Source organism: Neodiprion virginianus, chromosome 5 (assembly GCF_021901495.1).
Source record: "Neodiprion virginianus isolate iyNeoVirg1 chromosome 5, iyNeoVirg1.1, whole genome shotgun sequence".
Lineage (NCBI taxonomy): Eukaryota > Metazoa > Arthropoda > Insecta > Hymenoptera > Diprionidae > Neodiprion > Neodiprion virginianus.
The window spans coordinates 26,792,581-26,815,241 of record NC_060881.1 but is presented as its reverse complement, the minus strand read 5'-3'; the positions used below and the strand labels follow the sequence as shown (position 1 = coordinate 26,815,241).

The following is a 22,661-nucleotide window of genomic DNA, read 5'->3' as shown; positions in this document are numbered from 1 at the left end:
GTGCGGTGCAGAGACGAAACTGCCGGATCGATTACCGCGATTAAAATAAAATGTAAATTGGGTATATGTATGTGTATGTGTGTGTGTGTATGAGCGTGTGCGTGTGTGTATACAATACATGTACGGCAGGGAGGTTATCGCGGCTCTCGCGTCCTATGCAAATATACTTTGGTAATCATTGAGTGGAAGCTGATGTTTTCCTGCTCTTCTCTTTCCTTTCCTTTCCTTTCCTTTCCTTTCTTGTCGGTCCCATTCCATTTCTGCACAACGCAGGATATATCAAGCGGGACTGTGGAAAAAAACAGGAAGAAGAAGAAGAAAAAGACGCGAGAGTTTTTTTTTCTTTTTCTAGTTTAGTATCTTTACGTCTAACTATAGGTTTAGTTCCTGGTTAATTCCTTAGATACAAGTTGGCTAACCTTACAGGTATACAAAGAGAAGTACGCTCTCTCTGCCTAACGCCATGTTGTGATGCGTGCGTTAAAACGACGAGTTTCTAATAACTTAAAATATCGACATCTGAACAACGCTCTCAGATATTATATTGATGGTCATGAATTTGGGACGAATTGCGAACCCTGAATCGCAGCCACAAGTAACGAGCTGATAAGAGGGTGAAGTCAAGCTCGTGATCTCTGCACCAAAAAGCCGGATGTATTCCCTCCCAGCTTATGCTCTCTGTTTTACCCTTGGGAATTCTCTCTGTTTTACCCTTGGGAACAATCGGTATCAATAGTTTATCCGCAGAGGATATAAAGAACGGAGATATCATATACCGTGTAGTTCTTCGCGAAAGAGAAACGAATTTATCTCATTTCCAGATCACACGTTTTTCTTCCTCATACCCATCAGACACGATCCGATTCGCGACTGAATCAACTATTCATAAGTCCATTTCGTTGTTCGTGTACAACACAAAACTGCAACATGATAAACGAGACTCGTTGAAGTTTCTGTCGCAACTGATGATTGTTTCGGTCGCATAAAAATAAATAAGTGCAAACCGAGATCCGACGATTGATGGGGTGCCATGGTCGATTTCGATGCTGACATATATATCTCTAAATATCAAAGTCCACGTAAAAAAAGCTTAACAGCCTCATTTTATACACAATTCTGAACAAAAATACTCCAATGCATTTTCATTTGACGCTGAAATAAAGAAATGGCATGATTTCGTAGAATCCGTGCCATTTCCTTATTTCTTCGTCAAATGAAAAAGTATCGGATCGTTTTTGTTCAGAATTGTGTGTGGAATGGGGCTGTTGAGCCCTTTTTGCGTTTGATATACGTGGACTTGAACAGTTGGAGGTATATATACATCAACGTCGAAATCGACCAGGGCACACCCTTAATATTAGTGCAAATCGGCGAGGACTGGGGAATATTAATACCGATATCCGCGTACGGATCTCGCATTGTGTTTGGCTGCTGCAACGGATACATACGTACGTGCACCTTATACGGTAAAACATCGTGCAGCGTGCAGGGAGAGGGTATGCAGTGTATACACAGTGATTAATTGGTTGTCGTCGGTGGACGGGCGTTGCATGTCACCGTGTCACACTTGTCAGGGCTTTGTCACTTCGTACAAACACCGAAGCTGAATGGCCCACCACGTACACACACGCACTCGCACTCACACTCTCTCTCTCACTCTCACACACACACACACACGGGTGGACATAGCGGGTCGAAATTGCATTGTGACCAAACTGCAACAGGCGTGTCATTAATCAATGCCCAGTGCATCGCGAACCGCGATGCATATCAAGAAATATCCTGCAGCACGCGTTTACACCTTTCTCCCTATTGTTTAGCGAACGAGCCCGCATAAATAATTCGCCGCCGCAACTAATTTTGAAAATTCAAAAACGCCACGGTCAGTAATTATCTGCGACGAGCAAAATTGTCGCTGGGAATTGAACCGCGCGTTTGGATCTTTATCGCAACATGCCTTTTCACTCCCATTCCAATGTCCTTTAATTTCACCGACTCCCTCGAGGTTTGCTCTGATTCTTGAATTCCGTGTCGCCAAGTGCAAACCTGCAATTTCATCCGCGTCTCTCACACCATGGTTTTATGCAGTAAAGCGAAATTATGATTAAACATTTTTTTTCTCGTACAGAGAATTTCACCGTCACCTTGACAAATCGCTGTTTAATTGTTTAGAACTGTATAATGGAAAGAAATATTTCAGATTTTTATCGCGGCCCCGGTATTGCGGAAAACTTTTGTAATGTTTGCTGTTTTTTTAACAGATCCTCGTTTGAAATTGACTCGAGTGAATTTCGCCACTTTTATGTTTCTTTGTTTTGGATTTTCGATATTTTTATTTTCGGAAACCTGGTCATTCTGATTTTTTACACCCACTCGTTGAGTAAACTACGCTGTCTGAGTATACTTTAATTTTCAGAATTTCACTCTATCGTAACTTTACTTTTCGGAAGTTTGCATTCCGAAGCTTTGGGTCGTCGTGTTTCGGACCATTCGAAACTTTGTTGTTTCTTCAATGTTTGATTGCTTCACCTCAAGTTTCGCCATAAAATAATTCGGAATTTTGCTTCTCCTTGACCAAAAATATTACTCAAGCAGCTCTCAATCGACTCTATTTCTCTCTTCTCCTTCTTCGAGCCAGAAGCGGCAATCGCACTGACTGTGAGTTCGTCGCAACCGGATGAAAGCAACGGGTGCAGTCCGGAAATCGAGAAAGGAAAAAATTAACGTAGGTCAGAATTATACCGAGAATTCCAGATCAAACTGTGTTTCCTGAACAGGTGGAGGATATTACAAAAAGGAATATAAGGTCTATCTTGAGTATTTGCGGTCAAACACAAAGTGATAAATGCTTTACAATGGTGTCCAAATCGCGATTCGTTATGGGGACTGTTTTTGCTCTACAACCGTTTCCAACCCTGTACCTACGTACCGCTTCTTTCAACCTACACATACATATTTATACATACAATCAATTCTGTACCGATAGCTAGTCGGTCCCACCATATGTTTCACGATTCGATAGAAAAAGAATGTTATGATATACTTGACGTGTTTTATCAAGCGTGCAGCAATATTAACGGGGTGAATAGGAAGATTAATCGTTTGTACTTCGGCCCAAGTCAGGTTACGGTCAAATATCTAACCGATTTTGTTACCCTGCAACCCTTTACACACCGTAAAAACCATCGAAATGTGGAGAACGGTCAGTTTTCCGTTATTAAAATCATACCCGGAACTTGACTTTGGGTTCGAATCGAAAGTTAAGAATGCAGAAGAAAAAAATCGTTTCAAAAATCTTCAACATACCTGCTGTTTGATAAAAATGAATATGACCAAATTTGAATGACATAAGCTGAGGTATCGTCAATTCGATAAAAGGTTTTATAATTAGAACGTTAATGAAATGTTCAAACTCTGGCGTTTGTCGTTCGATTATAATTTTTTTTTTTGACACATTTTGCTCACCGATCAGGTCCCCACAAATTGTCTGATTTTGAAGTGAAAAATATGATTGAAAAACGGACAAATCAACGATAAAATGTGATAAAGGACGCAAAAAAAAAAACGATCAGTTTTTTCTGTAAATCATACGGTTTTCTCTTGTCGAAACTTCAAACGCGATTATCTTGTAACTTTTTTTTTCAATGAGTTGTAAATCTGTGTACAGGGATTATTCAAATACCATTTGACGGATCAAGCTAAAGTTTGACTAAAAATTATCAAAACAAGCATGATTTTGGCTAAGTCAAGAGTTTGAAATTTTTTTTCCAAAAAAAATCAACTCTTTTATTCTACGGCCTCCCCTTTAGCCAAATAATTATTAATATTTTTCCAATATTGTTGGTTCATCAAGTGACCACATGTATATACACGAAAAAAAATGTAACACTTAGGTTTTACATCTGTCGTGGTGAATATATATGGACAGCACTTTTTTTGTAGTCAAATCAACGTCAATCTCCCTAAGAATATTCTAACTCTTATTACCGGATTTGTGTATCTTGCCACAATTGCTGTCGATTCAACTCGAAAAAAGTGCTGCGATATATATGATCACCGCAGGTTACGTAAAATCTAAAATATTCATCTTTCTTTTCGCTATTTTCAACCAATAAAAATTGTTTCGAAACCTAGAATAATATAATAAAAAGTACCTATGACCGTGACTATATGTATACATTCTTCACCCCCCCAAAAAAAATAAAAATTAATAAAAATAAAAATAAAAACATGAAATTCGACCAAGATTTGTCGTTCTATGGTAGGTACCCCCCCCCCCCCCCCCCATTAATTAACAGCGGCAGTTCCCCATTTTTCAAGGTGTCTCTTTACCAAACACCAGGATACCAAAAGGTCAGCGTCATCGAGCAGCCTATCCCGTAGATGATCTCCTTCAAGATCCCGTCGAGCTGTTACCAAGGCATCGATGATGGGGTTGCTATGGTGACCGCTAAGAGCCTATTGTTGCACCCTGGGTGCTGCGGTGCGACCGCGCCTGCCATGGGATATTTATACGCGGGCTGCTCGGCATGCCCATGCACATCGGCCATACGACGGGCATATGGGGAAGGCGTCTTGCACGTTGCTCGCTTGTCGAAGGGGTGCCAGGTGGAATTGCGACGGGGGGGCGACGGATTGCACACATCGAAATCCGCGCATCTATGCCAGTGGTATCAAGCCCCTTGACGCGGGTGCAACGTCCTCCCTTAAAGACGAACCCCCGTCATTTTTTCACTATCCGACAACCAAGGAGTCAAAATTATACCTTATCAATGATTTTTTTCGCCCTTATCCGGTACGTGTTAATGTACGTTCTCGGTGTCTTAGGTCTCGAAATGAAAAACTTACAATTACCCGACGTACTCGGCCCTTTGAGGGAGGCCTTCTCGGAAGCTGATAATATATGATTTATAAATATACAAGTTATACAAGAAAGAATTAATATATAACCAGAAGAAGCAAAATCGCAACAAATTTTTTTTCATTTGGTCAACTGAAACATTGTTCGAACGGTCTAAGAATTCCCAAAAAATTGTCAAAACTTCTATCTTCAAGTTAGAAAATTTGTATACCGGTTCCACTATAGAGCGATTTTTGTATTTTCGATCCGGTATTAAACAGTGTATTCATTTAGCCTTCAATATTTTGTTTGTTTTAATCGGGGTACACAAATGCTTTTAAATTTTCTCGACAGATTTGTTCATATGGACTAGAAAAGTGTGATATTCTGAATCGAATATAGAGCATGAAATGAGGGGAAATATGAAAGTGTTCTATAAACCGCACTCCATTACCAGGCAAACCGGACGCAAAATTGCAGAGGCAAAGTACAGAGAATAAAGAATTTGGAGTGCGTAAAGAGGAACGGAACGACGAGGAAGAGGTGAAGGGAGATGATAGCGAAGCCTGGAAAAAGGGAGCAACAGAGAAGAGTTTATGGGAAAAAAAAAAAAAAAAAATGGATGATAAAGAGACGGAGAAATATTATGCATGTAAAGAATAAACGAAATATCAATGCGTACGGTTTGAAAAAAAATGTGGTGGGAGGAAAATTCGAGAGGAGAAAAAAAGTAGAGGGAAAGAGAGAGCATTCATATTATACATCACACACGGCGGTGCGGCGTGCAGTAATTAAAAAAACTACGTCGTCATATCCTTGACGTATAGGTATACGCGTTATTATGCCTACAGGAAAACCGGCGCATAATTATGTCTCCCTCTTTGGTAGAAGGGGGGGAAAAAAAAGAGAAAGAAAGAAAGAAAGAAAGAAAGAAACAGGGGGAAAAATATGCACCACCAAGAGGAAGAAGACACAGGACGGAAAATCAAACAAGGGACATACACGCGTCCCTGTGGTCGTCAGGATGTTCAGAAGCTGGGACAACGTTTCGTTGTACTTCTACTGATTACTCGGACATAGATTAAACAGGGATAAATAAACCTTCGCGTTGTACTATTCGGTCATAGACGGGGTTTTTTTTTCTTCTTCCTAAGTTGGGACTAAGGAAATGTGATCCTCTTTACTTACGATTTAATACATCAATTTTTAATGAATTAAGTACCGATTTAATATTCAAAAGTTTCAGCCACTCTAAGAATGATCAACAATTTTGACAGGAAATTTATGTGGAATTATTTATTTTTTTTGTTATTGTTCTGTAGTGTACAATATTAATTTTTGATCAAATCTCCTGAAAAATCTATTGCCCTCATTTATTTCGTCGCATTATTCTCACATTTCTAGAAAATGGCAAATTACGAAAAAAAAGATTCTGATAAAATTTCTGAAACACGTGGAAAACATCTCAAAATCTGCTAAAAAAACGTTTCTTTATTCAAATAAAGGCAATTCGGGTTAATATTTTTGTTTTAAAGTGAACCGGTTAAATGACGCGAACAGAAACTTTTCGAATTTTGCTTTTAATGAAATAAATTGACGAACGAAAAAAAATTGATCGTGCAACGCCGATCGATCTGGCACGAGGATATCTGTATCTTGATCTGTCAAAATCAACGCATCGCCGAATGTACATGTGCATGTATGCATACGTAGACATGTACGGGTGTGCGGTTCGTTTGAAACGACGCGGCGAATTAACAACCGAATAATGAAGTCAGCGTTTCATGCCCTGTGAAATTGCTCACGTTGCTATATAATCCGTATGTCCTGCAGTGTGTAGGTAAAGGTTCACGTGCAGGTCGTATAAGGGTGTACGAAGCCCCGCGTACAAACCTCGATTTGATTCAGAGATCATCCCAGTGATTGCATCATACGCGAATGAGCGTGCAGACCGCCCATAAACTGTCACCGTTCAATCCTCTGACTCGAAAGCCCGAAACCGCAACTCTACAACCTCTGGATACTCGCCTAGAGATCCTTGTCACCATAAAGATTCGCCTGAAACAATTTTGCGGCGCTCGTCTTCTCCTGGAAAATTTCTCAGGAAGCTGGAGAATGTGAACGGGACTGGTATAAACAATAATTTGTCTTATCAAATGATGCCGAAATGATTTCAATTAACAAAACGTTTTTAAAGTCAGCTGCAGACAAGTTTGATTTAAAAGTCAAAAAACGATATCTCTTTGACATAAAATTACTTTAAACCAATATCGCGAAAATATTCAAAATTGCGGTGGGCTTAAAATTTTTATTTCGTTTGAAAATAAATTTTCACACATATCCGATGTTCTGTAAACAACAAAATTGCTTAAAACAGCAAAATTGAATTTTTAAAAAGAATCGAAATATCTTTTCTTGTAACGCAACTGGATATTTAGATTTCATTTCCGTACTAGTGCGGGAATGTGATATTTTGCGGACTCGTGTGAGGACGCAAAATTGAATTTTCCGCACTAAGTTAAGAAAATTCACATTTCCGAATAACAAGGAAAAATGAAACAACTCGTGATTCACGGTTCGTTTAAGCGCGGGCTAACCCGAAAGTTCTGGCACTTCTGGTTTGTGCAAAAGTGTTCGCTGAGGTCTAAGTATTGAGGCAAATTTTCTTTTGATATCGGATTACGAGCTATTCTATTTCACGCGTCAAATTTTAAAAATAAAATAGTTTAATAAGTTTTTGGATGGGAAATTAATCTAGCGCTTCTAATAAGACGACGAGTTTTTTTTTTTTTCTTTTTTTATTTATAATTTTCTACTGCTCGATGCCAGTTTTCTGACGTTTCTCACTACCACAGATCAATTTTTCATTGAAAAACTTGTCGACTTTCTGCCGGGTAAAGAATTTACATCAAATTAGATTAACTCGTTATCCGATTTGAAAAAATAATATCATCGATATTTCGACCACAGGGAACAATTTTGTTTTGAAATTTCGGGTTTTTTCCGGGTTCAAACGACCCGTGACTTACGAATATCAGGATGCCGAAAACGAGTTGGTCCTTGAGAAGGATAACGAGATGCGCAAAGTTTCGGGATCGGATTATTCCGTTTCGATTTCGCGGCGTGTTTTCTGTAAATTTCAAATTACAGGGATAAACGAGTGAACTTTTCACTAGCCGCTCGTAATTTCGTCCCGATAATTTGGCACATGTGGCGATATTCGTTGGCGTATAACGATGCCGATGGGAGGGAATGATGAACCGGGAGGATTGAAAGCAATCGTGGGTGTTAACAGCGTTATAACGCCAAAACATCCCGGATATATTGCAGTGCCGCGCTCCTGCCGAGTTGTCAGGACTCCTCCCCCCCCCGCCCCCGCATCCTGGATGCTGCGTCCTGCATCCTGCATCCTGCACCCGTGAAAACCCCGTCGACACGTCCACCCACGCCCACTGCACGCGCATTACGCCGCCGGTATTGGCTACGAAATTCACTTAAAACCTTTCCCCCCTATTTCGCTGCCCTCCACGGTTCGACGGGTTTTCACAAAATTTTCAACTCGTTTCGCATCGACGGTTATACGGACGGCTTTGTTTGCCGACCAAACACAGCCCGTCTCTCCGTAACGCTTCATCTCTGTTCGCTAAAAAAATATACTGCCAAATTTAACACCGATCGAATTTCGCGACTTATCCACCATTTTTTCTTTTTTCTTCTTTTTTTTTTTGTTTTTTCAAATTTTATTTTTGTACCATTGTTGCTCCGAACTGATGGCTGGAACTTCGAAACCTTAGACAGTTATCGGCGATAGTGTTTTGCGTTTGAGGATTGTCGAAAATAAAACACAGAGCTGGAAACAAAAAATTGCGGAGATTTTTTATTCATACCGTTTCTTACAAATTGTCACTCACTGAAAGCGGAAAAAATATTCAATAACTTCTATCGCGTCAGGTTTTTTCTTCAACGCGTGTTTTTGGTTTCGTTTAGAGTGAAACTCTCGTTTAATATGAAATCTGGTATCCTATTTTTTATTCTAAGAATCTTATGCAGTAGTGATTTCTTACTTCCATTTAATATGTGTTGGAGCGAGACTCGAGACTAAATACAAACAGGGAAAGAGAAAATGGAAAGCGAAAGCGTTTTCGGAGGTGTATAAAAAAGAAGAAAATGTTTCCACGAGCGGAATGAATGGAACACGGAATGTTGAATACATTTCATAAAGAAATCGTTTGTTTAATTTTATAAGAAATATTGTTTATTGAAAGAAAATGGTGATTTTTTCATAGTTTTTATAGTTTTTTTTACGCAAGCACCTTGTATCTTGCAAGAATACCGTGCGCGACGAAGGGAAATGTAAGTCATTGTTGGATTCAGCATACTCGAGAAAACACAACCAAAAAACATCCCGCGTAGCTGAAAAAAATATATTTTTATGCAGACCGGTGTAATTCATATACGATATTGTACCGTTTACGTCTAGAGTTATTTAATGTACAAAAAGTTTAGTTTTTTTTTTCTGTAACCCACTTAAAACCTTGCATCTTTTTTCGAGCAATCGTATTACATTGATCAAAGTTACAACAAGTATTTTTGATACGACAGTAATTTTTTTTTTATAGGGTACTTAATACGGTACAATTTATAGTTGGGTCTTTTGACATGCTTTTAACTATGATCCCAGAAAGCCAAAGACCGACATCAATAGTCTATAATATAGAAATTTCAGTTCCCTAAATCCAAATACAAACTATATCCATGAAAAACTACTAACGCAAAGTGAAGAACTGCAAAAAAAGTGAACGTAAGCAAAACAACGAATACTATAATAGAATATTCGGTTTTTTGCAAACGTTTTTAGCAACAACCTGCAACGGAGCAAGTTTGCCGTCGACTAACAGACACTGTCAGACAAACAAACTCCAAGAGAACAATAAAAAGCATAAGCAAGGAAGGGTATAAAAAGAATTCTAAAATGTAAACGGGCATCATCGGGCAAAGGTTACACGAATAGGTGAATACATGGAGTAAAATTTCCCAACACCAACACCAACAGCAGCAGCAACGAGAGGGCAAGCAATAATACCGGGGCGATACCTGCAGTGTTTAGTACTTGTATTATCACGAGCCCATGTTTGTTCATGGATGCTATTGCTCCGGCTATTCTCGCTGCAGCAGCGTTACCTGCATCGTAGTGCAGCAATGCATGCACGTATATGTGTATATTTATATGTATAAATGTGTGGGTGTAACACTTGAAACGCGTCTGCTATTCCAAACCTTCGTGCCACTTGCTTGGTAGGAGAGAAAACCCATAAAAAAAAAATAAAATTAACCTGCCTTACCGATCATTTTCATATTATGACACGCGCTATTGTTACCATCGTCACGATTCGCTCTCCCTGAACTTGATAAGAAACAAATAAATAAGTGAAACAACGATGCATAGGAGGAGGTTATATTCCGTTCACTCGATTCACTCGAACGAGTTGTAATAATTTTGTCAAGTCAAAAATAGGATTCAAGACAGTTTTAACTTCGATGCAATTGCGACTGGATTTAATAAATGACTTGAATAATGTCCGAAAAATATTAATTAATTGAGTCTGAAAATAATTTTTTTACCTCGCCGATCGAAGGTTGAATAGAATTTATAACACTTGGCAGTTCTTCGGATAGTTGGAAATCATGTTTCTTTGAATCAAATTATAGATTGATTTAATTAAAATAAACTCGTCTAGACTAAATTAAAACTGTATTCGTATAAGATGGGCAGGATTATTTGTTATTACAAATTTCTAATTCCACCGTTTGCATGAGTTTCGCAAAATTGCCCAACATTCTGTTACTAATTGCAATAAAATTCGTTAACTTCTTTCTCCGACGTCATCGATTATCGCATTTTGTATTTTCTTCTCCGTCCTCGATCTAAAACGTTTCTAACATTCCTATCTACACGGCCTATACATTTTTTCCTTCTACTACGTTTATTCCATAACGATAAATGCAGTTTGGTTGGAAAATCGCGTACAAATACAACCGAGGAAAAATGGCAGGTGATTAAAAGAAGGGTTGGGGAGGGAGGGGAGGATTGCAGAAAGCTTGAAACAAAACAACGGCGAATTGCTACATGGCGGATGGGTATTACACGTGTGCAACGGGATGAGCGCATTATGTAGATATGAGACAGGGCCGTCCCTTTACGAGCAATATCTATAATGGATTGCATCGAGCAGGCATGAAATTTCACGTTCACGATTATTGCCATGACGGTGGCGAGGAGGTGAATGGCAGGTGGTCCTTTCGGGGAGGCATCTAGTCAGGTTAATTTCCCGGCATTCATTGCGAGGCGGGAATTTTGAACGTGTTTAACTCGATAGTTAATGCAACCGTACTGCGAAAGTCGGTAAAATTCGCATAATAACTCGCGGTTAAAGGGTTGCCTTATTGTACACACAGTCCTTGAATTCAACACCCCTAAACTTAACAAAGTTATACAGTTTTACGAGCCGGAGACCAAGTTTTATGTCTTTTTAGTTACTTGTTGTGATCCCGCAAGCCCCTGATGCGCGTATACTGGTTACGTTATGTTTGTCTTTACCGCCGAGTTACGTTCACGGAAGGAAACTCACCCTCCAGATGCTCGGATAACCTCAAAAATTATTGTAGTAAAAACAAAAAAAAAAAAAAAAAAACCCTCAGACTGACTCCGGAAACCGTGCCACGATTTTATGCCGGGTCTTCTCATTGTTTTACACTAATTTCTAGCGAAAACTCGTTCAAAGTTTTGTTCAAACTGCATATTTTTTGACTCAACAACATTCCCAAGGACCAAAACTTCTATTCCTCGTCTTGGAATTCGAGCAATCAAAATTCTACGACATTTTTTTCAGAATAATGAGCTTGTGTGTGACAATTTCAACAGTTTAGTAAATACCCTTGAAAACTTTTGAAGTGGACTTTTCGTTGCTAACGTTGACATGTTTTTCTCAACAATTTAACTATTATAAGAAAATCTTTTTTATTGGTATACAGAACCGCGAATAAATTCATCTGACGATGAGAAACGCGTTGTATTGATTACCATTTCAATTTTATAACCCGGCATTTAAAATTGTTTCCGATTAAAAACTTGCCACCACCCGAAGTTTTTAAAAATGAAGAAGATCTAAAATACTTGACGCGATCACGCGTCGCGTGCAGAATAATGCAAAGGTTTTTTCTTCACCTGACGTTAGTTATTCTTATTATTGAATATTCCTTGATAATACTGCACCATACGTCGTGGAACAATGGCAGGTTTCTTCCTTCTTTTTTCCAAAATGAAAAAGTGAAACGAAGTAAAATAGAGAAAACATCCTTCATTGTGTCACCAACAGGCGCAGTGTCGCGACGCTGCTGCAGTGAAACTCCGGCGACGAGTCAGCGGGATACAGAATTTAAAAACCAAACAATAATGATAATAATAATAATAATAATAATAGACAAAAGTTGAAGAAATATCTAAGAGTAAACGAGAATTTATTTGCAATTGATTGGCAGTTTTGTCGGACGTAGATTCTAAGTTCGAATCTGCAATTCTTCGAACGCGCGAAAGCGTTTACGTATAAATATCATTTTTCACAATCTGTGTCTTGAGAAAAAAGTCACCCCTTTTAGGCCCCAGTTTATTGTTAACAAACAATTTTTGATTACATTGAGTGGAAACAAAAAAAAAAAAAAAAAACGAACAAATGCGAATAGGAGTCGGGCTCTGAAGGTTCCGTACAAATTTAATAACTTTTTTTTATGTGTTGTAACTACAAATTAACGATTTTCAAACTTTTTTCTTTACTTGCGCCGTGAAATCTTGCTTTTTTCCAAATTTCGATGTTCTAGATCAACGGGAAGTACTTTATAGGTTTTGATTTGTGAGTTTGTCAGTATAAAAATACGTGACATAAATGTCCGTATCTTTTGATCGCGTTGACTTAAGAGCTTCAATTTTTTACACCTCGAAGGGACCGTAAACCTTAGTATTCGACATTAATTTCAACTTGATACCTCGACCCGTTCCCGAGAAAAGGATCTCGACAAACGGACGGACAAACAAACAACCAAGCGATCCTCTGTAAGGGTTCCGTTTTTTCCATTTGAGGTACGGAACCCTAAACATTGAAAAAAAAAAAAAGAAAAAAAAAAAAAACAATAATCCCAGTTGAAGAAAGCGACACATTTCCAATACGAAACAAGATATCGGTATGCATCAAAGTGAGCGCGGGAAGAACCAAGAAGATTATGCCGTTGAGCAGTGAGCGAGAATGGCTGGAGCACTTTTGATGCCTACCACGAACCGAACACGAGTTACGCACGAGGATGTTGGAGGGCAGGATTAAGTCTTCCGCATCGCGAAGCCTGCAGCAGCTCCTCGATCTCCCTATATCCTCCCCACATCCCTCCGCCCCTCGAAGCGCAGTGACTTTATCCCTCCGCTATTGCCTCGCCCCCTTCATCCCTGAACGTGCAGTGCGTGTCGGTTCTTTGCTCTCCTCTGGCCGTGGTTTGTACCTATAAGTATATGCGTAGGCGTAGGTGTAGGTGTAGGTAGGTAGAAGGTGGGTAAATACGGGGCACAATGAACGCGCGAATCGCGAACGCGGTGCAGCCCCGCAGCATCACAGCGTGCAAAAACGTCCCTGCATCCGCAGGATTGCATCCCTCTCACTCTCTCTCTCTCTCTATCTGTGTTTCCTTCTCTTTCTTCGTCCCCCTTCCATTCTTGAATGACGTTCACAGGCGCGTAAGGACAGATCCGTATGTGTTTCACCAGGTCAGGTCAACGTCCTTTCCCTCCTCGCGTTACCGCTGCAGCTTGCACAATCCGCCCCATGCAACTTCCGCACTCTTCCCTTGATTCCTTTCTTTTTACACGTATAATGGCGTACCCCTCCTCACTCCTTCAATGTACCTGCGACGCGGATTCTTCGCATCGATTCGCAGCCACCAACGTGACGATTAATCAACCCTCAACGCTTGCGTAGAGTGCAGGCCTGAAAACGTTCTCGAAGCCCAAGCTTTTATGATCGTAGGGCTTCAAGTGCATCGAAAATAACTCTTGAAGGTGTAGATTTAGAAACGGAGGACCGTGTACTTTGCAAAACGTTACTTCGACCTGGTTTTGCGAACACTGTTCAGCTTCGAAATTTTTATATCGTTGATATAATCTCGCGGACTAGACTTTGAGACTTGAAGAATTCCGATCTTCGGAGACTTCGAAGTATCTCACGAGACTTTACGTAAAACTTGGTATAAGTTGGTGGATTGCATTGGAGATTAAAAAAAAAAAAATTATGATACTTTGTCAAGTCACAGATCGCTTCGTACGGAATCTCATGAAATGTGGAATGATTTAGAAAAGTGTACCAATTTTTTACCCTGTTCTAATTATTGACCGTTTCTAGTTGTAGCTGTTTGATCCTTACTTCCAAAATTAGCAAAAAATAAATTCGAAGTGTTCAACACTCTAGCAATTGGTTTTAACCATTGAAAAATTCAGAATCTGTGGCGTCAATTTATAATTTTGAAAAATAAAAGGGTCAACAATTGGGTCTAAGCGTGTCAATAACTGGTACACTTACCTTAACAGGCTTTTAACGATTCTTAGGAATTTCGTAAGAATTCATGAAACTTGACGGATTGGAAAAAATGTATGAAATTAAATCCGTGAAACATTGTAAAGATATTGTTGTGGATTTCATAGAACTTTGAAGTGTATAGACTGGAGTTAAAAAGTGAGTACCGATCGTCTCTTCGGTTCGGAACAAAGTTTCCCATTCCCTCTTCATTTTCTATGGTTCATTCGTCAACCTCTCTCTTATAAATTTACCGTCTTTTTACAACGGCACCGTGTGCTTCTGTTTGTTGGATCGTGTTACGTAATATATCTGGCCCTTTGTCAACCTATTCACAACATCACGCCTCTTCTCCTTATTGTCGAGTCAGTTTTGGGAGGCAGCGGTAGAAGAGGCCCTCTGCGTCATTTAACAGATCCAGTCCCTGCCATTCTCCCCGTATGTAAATGTATAACGCAAGGGCTACACGTAAGGTTTGACGGGTTGTGAGACGCGCCGACGAAGAAACGGTCCTTGAAAGTTCTCACTCGTCCCGACGACGTTCCATCCCTTGGAATGCGAGAAACCCGGGCGAAGTAATTCGGTCGACGTCCCATTCTTTGCCGGATAGTTTTACTGCCGATTTCGTAACTAAATCGTCTCATTACCAAATTCGTGGGGGGTCGCGCCTCATCGTCAACTCTCGACGCTCATTTGCATCGCGGCTTTTCAACTGGTCCCTTGTTATATTCTTCGGGGTAGCTACTGCAGCCAGCCAAAGTCAGCGAGGAGACTTTTTTCTTTTTACGATCGAATGCCAGGCACCAAAGAGAGAAAACTACGCAGTGCGCACCGACGGTCAAGCGAAAAGAAAATAAAAATGTAAAGAAAAAAAATGAAAAAACTTTAGCGACGCTCTTCTGCCTGCGAGAAACGCCGCCGAGTCGTCTGGGTGGAATGGATCGACTCGTATGCATGAGCGGAGGAACCGGAGGCGCGAAACCGTTGGAGATATTACGTTTAAAGTACCATTTTGTACGACGGGTAAGACCGAACAGGTTTACACCGCGAGGTCGGCTCGCTCAATGACTGACTGGCTGACTGACTGACTGACTGACTGACTGACTGAGTGACTGACTCGTGCGAAATGCCGGGTGTCTTAACAACAGCAATTTATCATGCTCAATCTGTATTTGCATACACGTATGCGATAGACGTGTAAAAGCGGAGTTGAAAGGGCTTCGTCGAGGAAGGCTCAATTATGTCGTAAAATCAGATATAACGCAGGCAGCAACGCGACTACGCGAACGAGCTGAGAGTCCTTTGAATTTTGCATGTTTGCGAATATGTTCTTGTACACCCCGCTGTCGCCCAACTCATTATGAATACACTCATGGGACCGATCTACGAGATACGAATTGACGGGGTGTACGGAGGACTGGAAAACCTCGTTGTGAGGCTGTTCCTTGACAAGGTTCAAACAACATTCGCAAAAGTTTCCTTTCAAGGAGATTCACTTTGCTTGTGGGTCTGCATTTATAAACGTTGTACGTTAATCCCATCCGATCACTGAAACTTTGCAGCGTGAAAATGTGAATTGACTGCTCGAGAATGGTACAACATTGGAGACAAGGATATGACGGAGTAGGTACGTGTAAAGAAGTGGTGAGTGAGGATCTGGTCTATCCGGTGGCATGAGCGCTAGTCCATTATTCCCATTCGCTATTTTTGCGGACTCTTACAAGAAGCTTGACGAGGTTATTGTAGACACGCCTCTACCAGGAGTTGATATTTTGAGCGAGCACAAGATAGAGAGATAAGTCACGCCTGTCATTTTTAACACGGTGACATTTGAGGGCTTCTGATGCTCGGGTCCTCGAACCGAGTACGACGCTGTAACAACGGTCAACAGCAATTTCATCCATCCGGCAAAAGGTGGCAGACTCTCGGTCATTTCTCACGCGCTTAAAGCTGAAACCCCGTGTCAGCTTTTGATCGTACAGGGGCGCGAACGAAGAGACTTTTCCACGAGTTTGACTTTTATCTTGTTTTTCCACCCTTGATTTGATAAATCGACCAGATTTTAACCCTTGCAACGGTGGCATTAATCGCCGCTGCGAAACCGTATGCATACATGTCCCTGTATTAAGCGCGGGGCGATGCATGAGAGGACCTCCTCTCCGTCCGATGAGGATACTCGGTGCAGGACGCAACGGTCATTTATAAAACGTTCAAATCTTGTTTAAAAGTCAACACTCGCTCACTTTTCACTCGGCTGGACACAACGGGATTAAATTAATGGCGGATTAATGCGGCGCGATCGCTCCACCGACCCTCCGCCGACCGACTATCCAGAAGGTCTAACGCCGCTTAATCAATGAACTCAAACTTATAATTCCACTGTGCTACGTACTACCCAGCCACCTATAAAGCGGGTGAAAAATATCCCACCGGCAGGAGGGTTTCGCGGTCTAAATGAAGAATAATGAGGAAATCGCGCGTCTCTTCCAGAGGTTCTCTGCGGAAGTAGAAAAAACACGAGAAACGAAATTCAACCTTTGTTACCAGTAATCGGGGAATCAGGGTCACTTCCGAACGTAAGGATAGTTTCCAGGTCAGCGACTATCATGGCGGTGACAGTGCATCATCGTTACGCCAAGCAGTGCAGTAGAACGTTGGAGAACGCGTGCAAGCCGATCCATGAGCCACACCCAATGGTCCCCCAACTGACCCTTGGCCTGAGGCCCAAAGCCGAGTCCTGATTTACTGGCTGTTTAGTGTTTATACCCCTTTAACCCCTGCCTGTATTATAACCGTATTTAACCTAATAGCCCCGCATCCACGTTGCCCATTTCCATCCGAGTTGATCTAGGATCGAGCAGGACGTTTATGTAAAACAGCTGCGCGGCTGTAGGAGAGGTATGAGACTGAATACGTGAAAACGACACGTTTTATTTCTGAGAGGAGTTCGAATGACCAATGAAGAGAGCATCTAGGGTTCAGGGTACGTGTTGTGAAAAAATAGTTTCGGATCAAAGAGTGTGTAAATGATGACGGTGATGGTTTGACTCGATCTTTATTTCCCTCGGCAATCTTCGATTACGCTTTTTCTACGTCTCGATTTCAATCAGGTATGACTTTTTACTACCAAGAGTCAGAGCTGCCGCCGAGGCACCTGCGTGCAGGTACCATGACGATGATCCACTGCAACTACGCCCTCTTGACCAGGTATACACTGCACCGCCGCTGCCACCGGACAGCGTGGTGACTCATACTTTAGCGTTTTTTATGGATTGCACGAGATGCGCGACAGACCGACAGAACTATACCGACTTTCAAACACAAGCGTACCTCGCCTCACATTCACGTTAGGTGCATTATGCTCTGTGGGAAATATACCTGCGATTCCGCCAACCGCTGCAGGGAGACGTCGAACAGGTTCAACGAACCTCCGCGATATCATTTTTCCTCTTTTCAGTCTACTTCCAGTTGACATTAAGCTCCAACTAAGTGCGTTTCGCGATTACGAGTTATAGGTGCCGATATTGAAGAAAGAAAAACGCAGTCAATGCATGGTTCTACAGACGATCTCAACCTTGATCGATGGTTTGACTTACCCGAAATATGGTAGTTTTGACCATTTGTATGGTCACCTCTCGATATTTTCAATGGCTTATGTTGACCTTGTACGAAGGCTAAGGTTAATTGTAACAATATTTTTCATCCACCGTGTGAAGTTGTCGGTGTCCCTCGTAGTTGCAATTGGTACCCTAATTCGAAATTGAACTTTCCGGAACCAAGCGTTGCCTCATTGACGGCATTGCATGCATGCGTCGCACGATAGATGCCGCTGGTTATTAGGCAGCAAGGCGTAAGCTGAGGTTGTAAATCAGTGGTTAGCCGTTGCAGGGAGGACGGATTTCTCGAGGCGTTATCGGGGACCGAAGCCGGGCGAAATATCTGGGAACAGGAGGTAATTATGATCGGTGAGATACGTCAGGCGTAACCCTGCCGCCGTATTGACGTCCACAAATCACGGAGGCACCTCCTATCCCATATCTCTCCGTATACGCGACTGGAATCTGCTGCGTTTGTCGATATTCCATCAAAATCGAAGCCACCTCGATACTGTTCCGTTAGAAGACAGATTGGCGGACTGCGAAAATTATGGCGAGAAATGAATCCGAGGATTAATGATAAGAAAGCAGCATTCAAGGTCCCCGTAAGAGACATTACGGACCGTTTGATTACACATGGAGTTTTGTCTTTTTAGTAAAACCTCACCGCATCTTCGAGTCACAATCTTTCCGAACTTTTTGATCTTACGGATGTTTAGGTAATTTTCCCCCAATCGTGAGGAAGAACCGATTGTTTTTTGCCGCATCCAGTAACCGCTCGATTCCTGCCGCACTAGGGTAACTTGACTGAAAGAGTTTTTATTTGCGGTATACTTAGTAGGTACACAAGGTGCGATCGAATCGAAATGTTGAAACCGTCGAACGGAACGGGTCGGAACGTCTCTTTTTTAACTTCACCCTCGAGGAATCACCCGCAACCCATCTTTTTCCCAGGCAGTCTCACGGTCCAAGGTGCGGTGCACAATAAGCAAAGCGTAATTAGGACTAAACAAGTTCAATGTTCATTATCAGGTATTGCGGTAAAATTTACATCAATGAAGTGTGACAAACTGCATTTGGAGAACTTACGACATGATTGTCTCTACGCGTCATGTTATGGACATAAATGTCCGATAAATTAGGCAAAGGAATTTGACTTCAAGGTGTCTAGTCAATTACCACCAGCATGTTTCATGGAAATTCAGTTTTTTCGTTGCATCAATGCAGAATTGCGTCGGCGGTAAATTGATAATGTTGAAAAACGATAAGTCCAGTTCTTACCCTGGTGTTGGTTGTACAGAATTAGTTCTCTGATTACACCGAGAGTAGGCTTGAAAGTGAAGTATCCTCGCCTTTAGAGCTGAAAAAAGTAGGAGCAATGAAATCAGCATGTTGAAATTTTCAACGACTTGATTCGGTGAGGTGCAAAAAATTAGAGACTCCGTAGTGTGGGAAGAAGGATCCTCCGCGAAGTCTTCATGGGTTGCTTGAGTGTAGACGCAGCTACCAGTGATTCGGCAATGATTCACCGATCCCTGTAGATGGCCTCGATGTCGAATCTGTTCCTGTTCACCACGTCAGCCTGAGGAAAATATAATACAACAAAATAAAGCATGTAAATAAGAAAGTTTCCGACTACCATAAGCCGGTCGTTTATCAGCAGAGCAACGCAGGCAGGCGGTCCGCGTCTATAACGTTGCAGTTTAATTACCCACGCTTAGAGCCTGCAGAGTCGAGCAAAGGACGAACGGACACCTGTCAGGTGAACGACGAGCACATAATCCCGACTGGTAATTGCATTTCGAGAATATATTATGTGGCTATGGGACAGAGGAACGGTGCATTCGACAGACGAAGAGAGAGGGAGAGGGATGGAAATAGATTACGGGGTGCCTACAGAGGCTTCGCGGGACGGATCCTCCGAGCTCCAGAATGCCGGACAGATCGACGTACGCCTTGATACGCGAGCCGATATGCCCTGCATCGGGTGCGGGAAGGCTTAACCTATTAACAACGATATAGGCACCTATCCTGCGGCCCCATCACGCGTGTGACATCAAAGCCAAAGGCATTGCTCTGCCCGGGAGTTGCACTGCCACGTTGATCCACCTCGAGGCGAACGTCGGTCCTCAGCTGCAGCTCATATTCCCGACGGCATGGTAATAAGGCATGCCCACCATCCGCATCGACCAGTGCAATGCTGCTGACGATGCTATTGGGGCTGAAACACTTTCGATCCAATTTCAAATACAGTGCAAAGACGAAGAGATGTACATTTCTCAGGATCCAGACGTTTTTCAGAATTGTGGTTCCACGTCCATGCACCGTGCGTGACAAAGATCTCAGTGTGGACCATAATTTAATGTCTGATGTTCGAATCTGAATTGACCATAAAACTTGGTCTGTGGTAGTTCACTCTGGTTGATTTTGGCCAGTGCTTCCGATGCTGGTGGGGCTGAAACACTTTCAATCCTGTTTCAAATACAGTGCAAAAGATGAAGAGATGAATATTTTTCAGGATCAGACGTTTTTCAGAATTGTGGTTCCACATCCATCCACCATGACAAAGATGTCAGTGTGGACTTCTACGTGGACCACAATTTAATGTCTGATGTTGGAATCTGAATTGACCATAAAACTTTGTCTGTAGTAGTTCACACCGGTTGATTTTGGAGAGTTTTAACACCACTGTTTTTGGCAGTATGGGTTTGAAGATTGTCGATTAGACCGAGGACAAAGATATTTAAACGAGAAACTAATCCCACGATCAGATCTCTTCAGAGGTGTGCTGTGAACTTACTTCGTGCGTTACGAACGCTGGTCGAGGTTACCTATACCTATGTTACCAAAAAATTTGCATACCCGGTTTGATTGAGAGAAGGTAAACAAGTGGAAGAGAAACCTGTTCTCGACTATTTCCCAAGATTACTTGATACTCGATTCACCGCCATTCAGCACGAATCAGCAATCAGTACGAATAATGCACCAGCTCAGCGAACACGACAAGGCTGTCCTCAACAGCATCTTCAACCCTCTGACACCGCTGGGCGAGGCGGTATTTTCTGAGGAAACAAATATTGACGAAGAGAGTGAGTTGAAAATAAATATCGATAAGCAGGCATGCGCAATGTTTCTCAGATCGATTGCATCAAGCAAAACTTAACATTTCACAATCTCAAGCAAGTATCTAATGATTCCAAAATAACGTTTCAGCTCAAAATTCGGAGGAGGATGTTTTGATACCGGAAATTGCAGAGATACACAGGCAAGCGATTAGCGAAACGGAAAAAGGAAACCACGATGAAGCACGGAGACTTTTCGCGGAGGCTTTGAAAAAATCTCCAAACTCAGTAACACTTCTGAACGACAGAGCTCAGTGTCTCAGATTAGCGGGACTGGATGAAGGTCAGCATTTACATTTGTTACCGTAGGACTAACAACTACTGAATATACTTTGTTTTATGCTTATTTTGGTATCCGTCTTACGCAGACGCAATGAAGGACTTAAACTTGGCTCTGAAATTGAGCAACGGTCGAGGAAAAGCCGGAAATCGCGCGCTTTGCCAGAGAGGAATTTTGTTAAGAAAAAATGGCAAATTGGACGAAGCCAGGAGGGATTTTTCGGAAGCTGCAAAAGGCGGTTCGAAATTTGCTAAAACTCAACTTGTCGAGCTTAATCCCTACGCGGCTATGTGCAATCAGATGCTGAGAGAAATGACTGTGAAATTAAGCAATCCTTGAGGAATTTATCGTACAGTCATTACATCTACGAAAATAAATTCACGGATAATCGTTCGAAAGTTTACAAATAAACTACGTTGTTGTCAATGTTTCTAATTAACCAGTGAATTTACATAAATGTAAACGTTATATGCATTTTTATATGTGTTAGCTTTCAAGCTGATAATAAATAAATGAATTGGTCAAAAGTCGCTGTTTTTTGTGGTCCAATGTTTTTTATTTTCGCTTAATTGAGAAAAAAATTAAGGTAACAAGGATTCGAAGAATAAGAAAAAAAAAAAATGTCAGACCGTCAAACGAATTCTGGTAAAAATGTAGGTGGCTATACGTTATATTCGGGACACCAGCGGTGAATCTCGTTAAAGCCAAAGCTTTATCATCGGCTATTAAGTCCTTATAGCTATAGCTATATGATGGAAGTGAACTTATGCGCAGCGCCGCAATCAGATCCCGGGATACAAGTCAATGCGGTATAATCTCTACCTTGCGCGTTTGTGTCTCTCTGTCCCCACACGCGGTTCATGTGTGTAACGTATGAATCTGCAATATCGCGCATCAGCGGTCATCAACCTACGATAAGGCCGATATCTTTACGCAATATGGTGAAATTCATTTCCCTATGTCTGCAAAAAAAAAAAAAAAAAAAAAAAAAAAAAAAAACTGAATAAAGTGCAAGTGATTGAATTTTTGACGCGTTACATGACAAACAAAGGAAAGAAAAAACGTGCGTCACATCAATCGATGAAAAGATGCAATTCAATTTTAGAACCTAACTAGACTATAGATTCTTTTATTATTATTGTTATTGTTGTTGTTGTTATTATTAACGTTTGGTTTGCCAAGATTGAAATAAATCAATTCATAGATTATAATTCA

General features: G+C 41.3%; 2 protein-coding genes across 2 annotated transcripts in view; one reads left to right on the top strand and one right to left on the bottom strand.

Annotated features, from left to right (window-relative positions):
• LOC124305008 (protein enabled homolog) overlaps window positions 1-20,018 on the bottom strand; it is a 42,325-nt gene extending 22,307 nt beyond the window's left edge. Inside the window, exon 1 of the mRNA XM_046763918.1 lies at window positions 19,326-20,018. The gene's annotated coding sequence lies outside the window, so the exon portion shown is untranslated. The remainder of the gene's footprint in view (window positions 1-19,325) is intronic.
• A 957-nt stretch (window positions 20,019-20,975) lies between these two features.
• On the top strand, window positions 20,976-21,973 carry LOC124305009 (tetratricopeptide repeat protein 36). Its single transcript, XM_046763919.1, has 3 exons — window positions 20,976-21,133; window positions 21,258-21,449; window positions 21,535-21,973. The coding sequence occupies exons 1-3, from the start codon at window positions 21,025-21,027 to the stop codon at window positions 21,783-21,785; spliced, it is 552 nt and encodes a 183-aa protein (XP_046619875.1). The 5' UTR covers window positions 20,976-21,024; the 3' UTR covers window positions 21,786-21,973.
• The last annotated feature ends 688 nt before the right edge of the window (window positions 21,974-22,661 follow it).

What these genes read in the sequence shown, in the direction of transcription:
- LOC124305009 (XM_046763919.1), top strand. Translation starts at nt 21,025, where the DNA reads ATGCACCAGCTCAGCGAACACGACAAGGCTGTCCTCAACAGCATCTTC. An exon ending in AACAAATATTGACGAAGAGA is followed by an intron (nt 21,134 to 21,257) that starts GTGAGTTGAAAA and finishes ATAACGTTTCAG; the next exon opens with CTCAAAATTCGGAGGAGGAT. An exon ending in ATTAGCGGGACTGGATGAAG is followed by an intron (nt 21,450 to 21,534) that starts GTCAGCATTTAC and finishes CGTCTTACGCAG; the next exon opens with ACGCAATGAAGGACTTAAAC.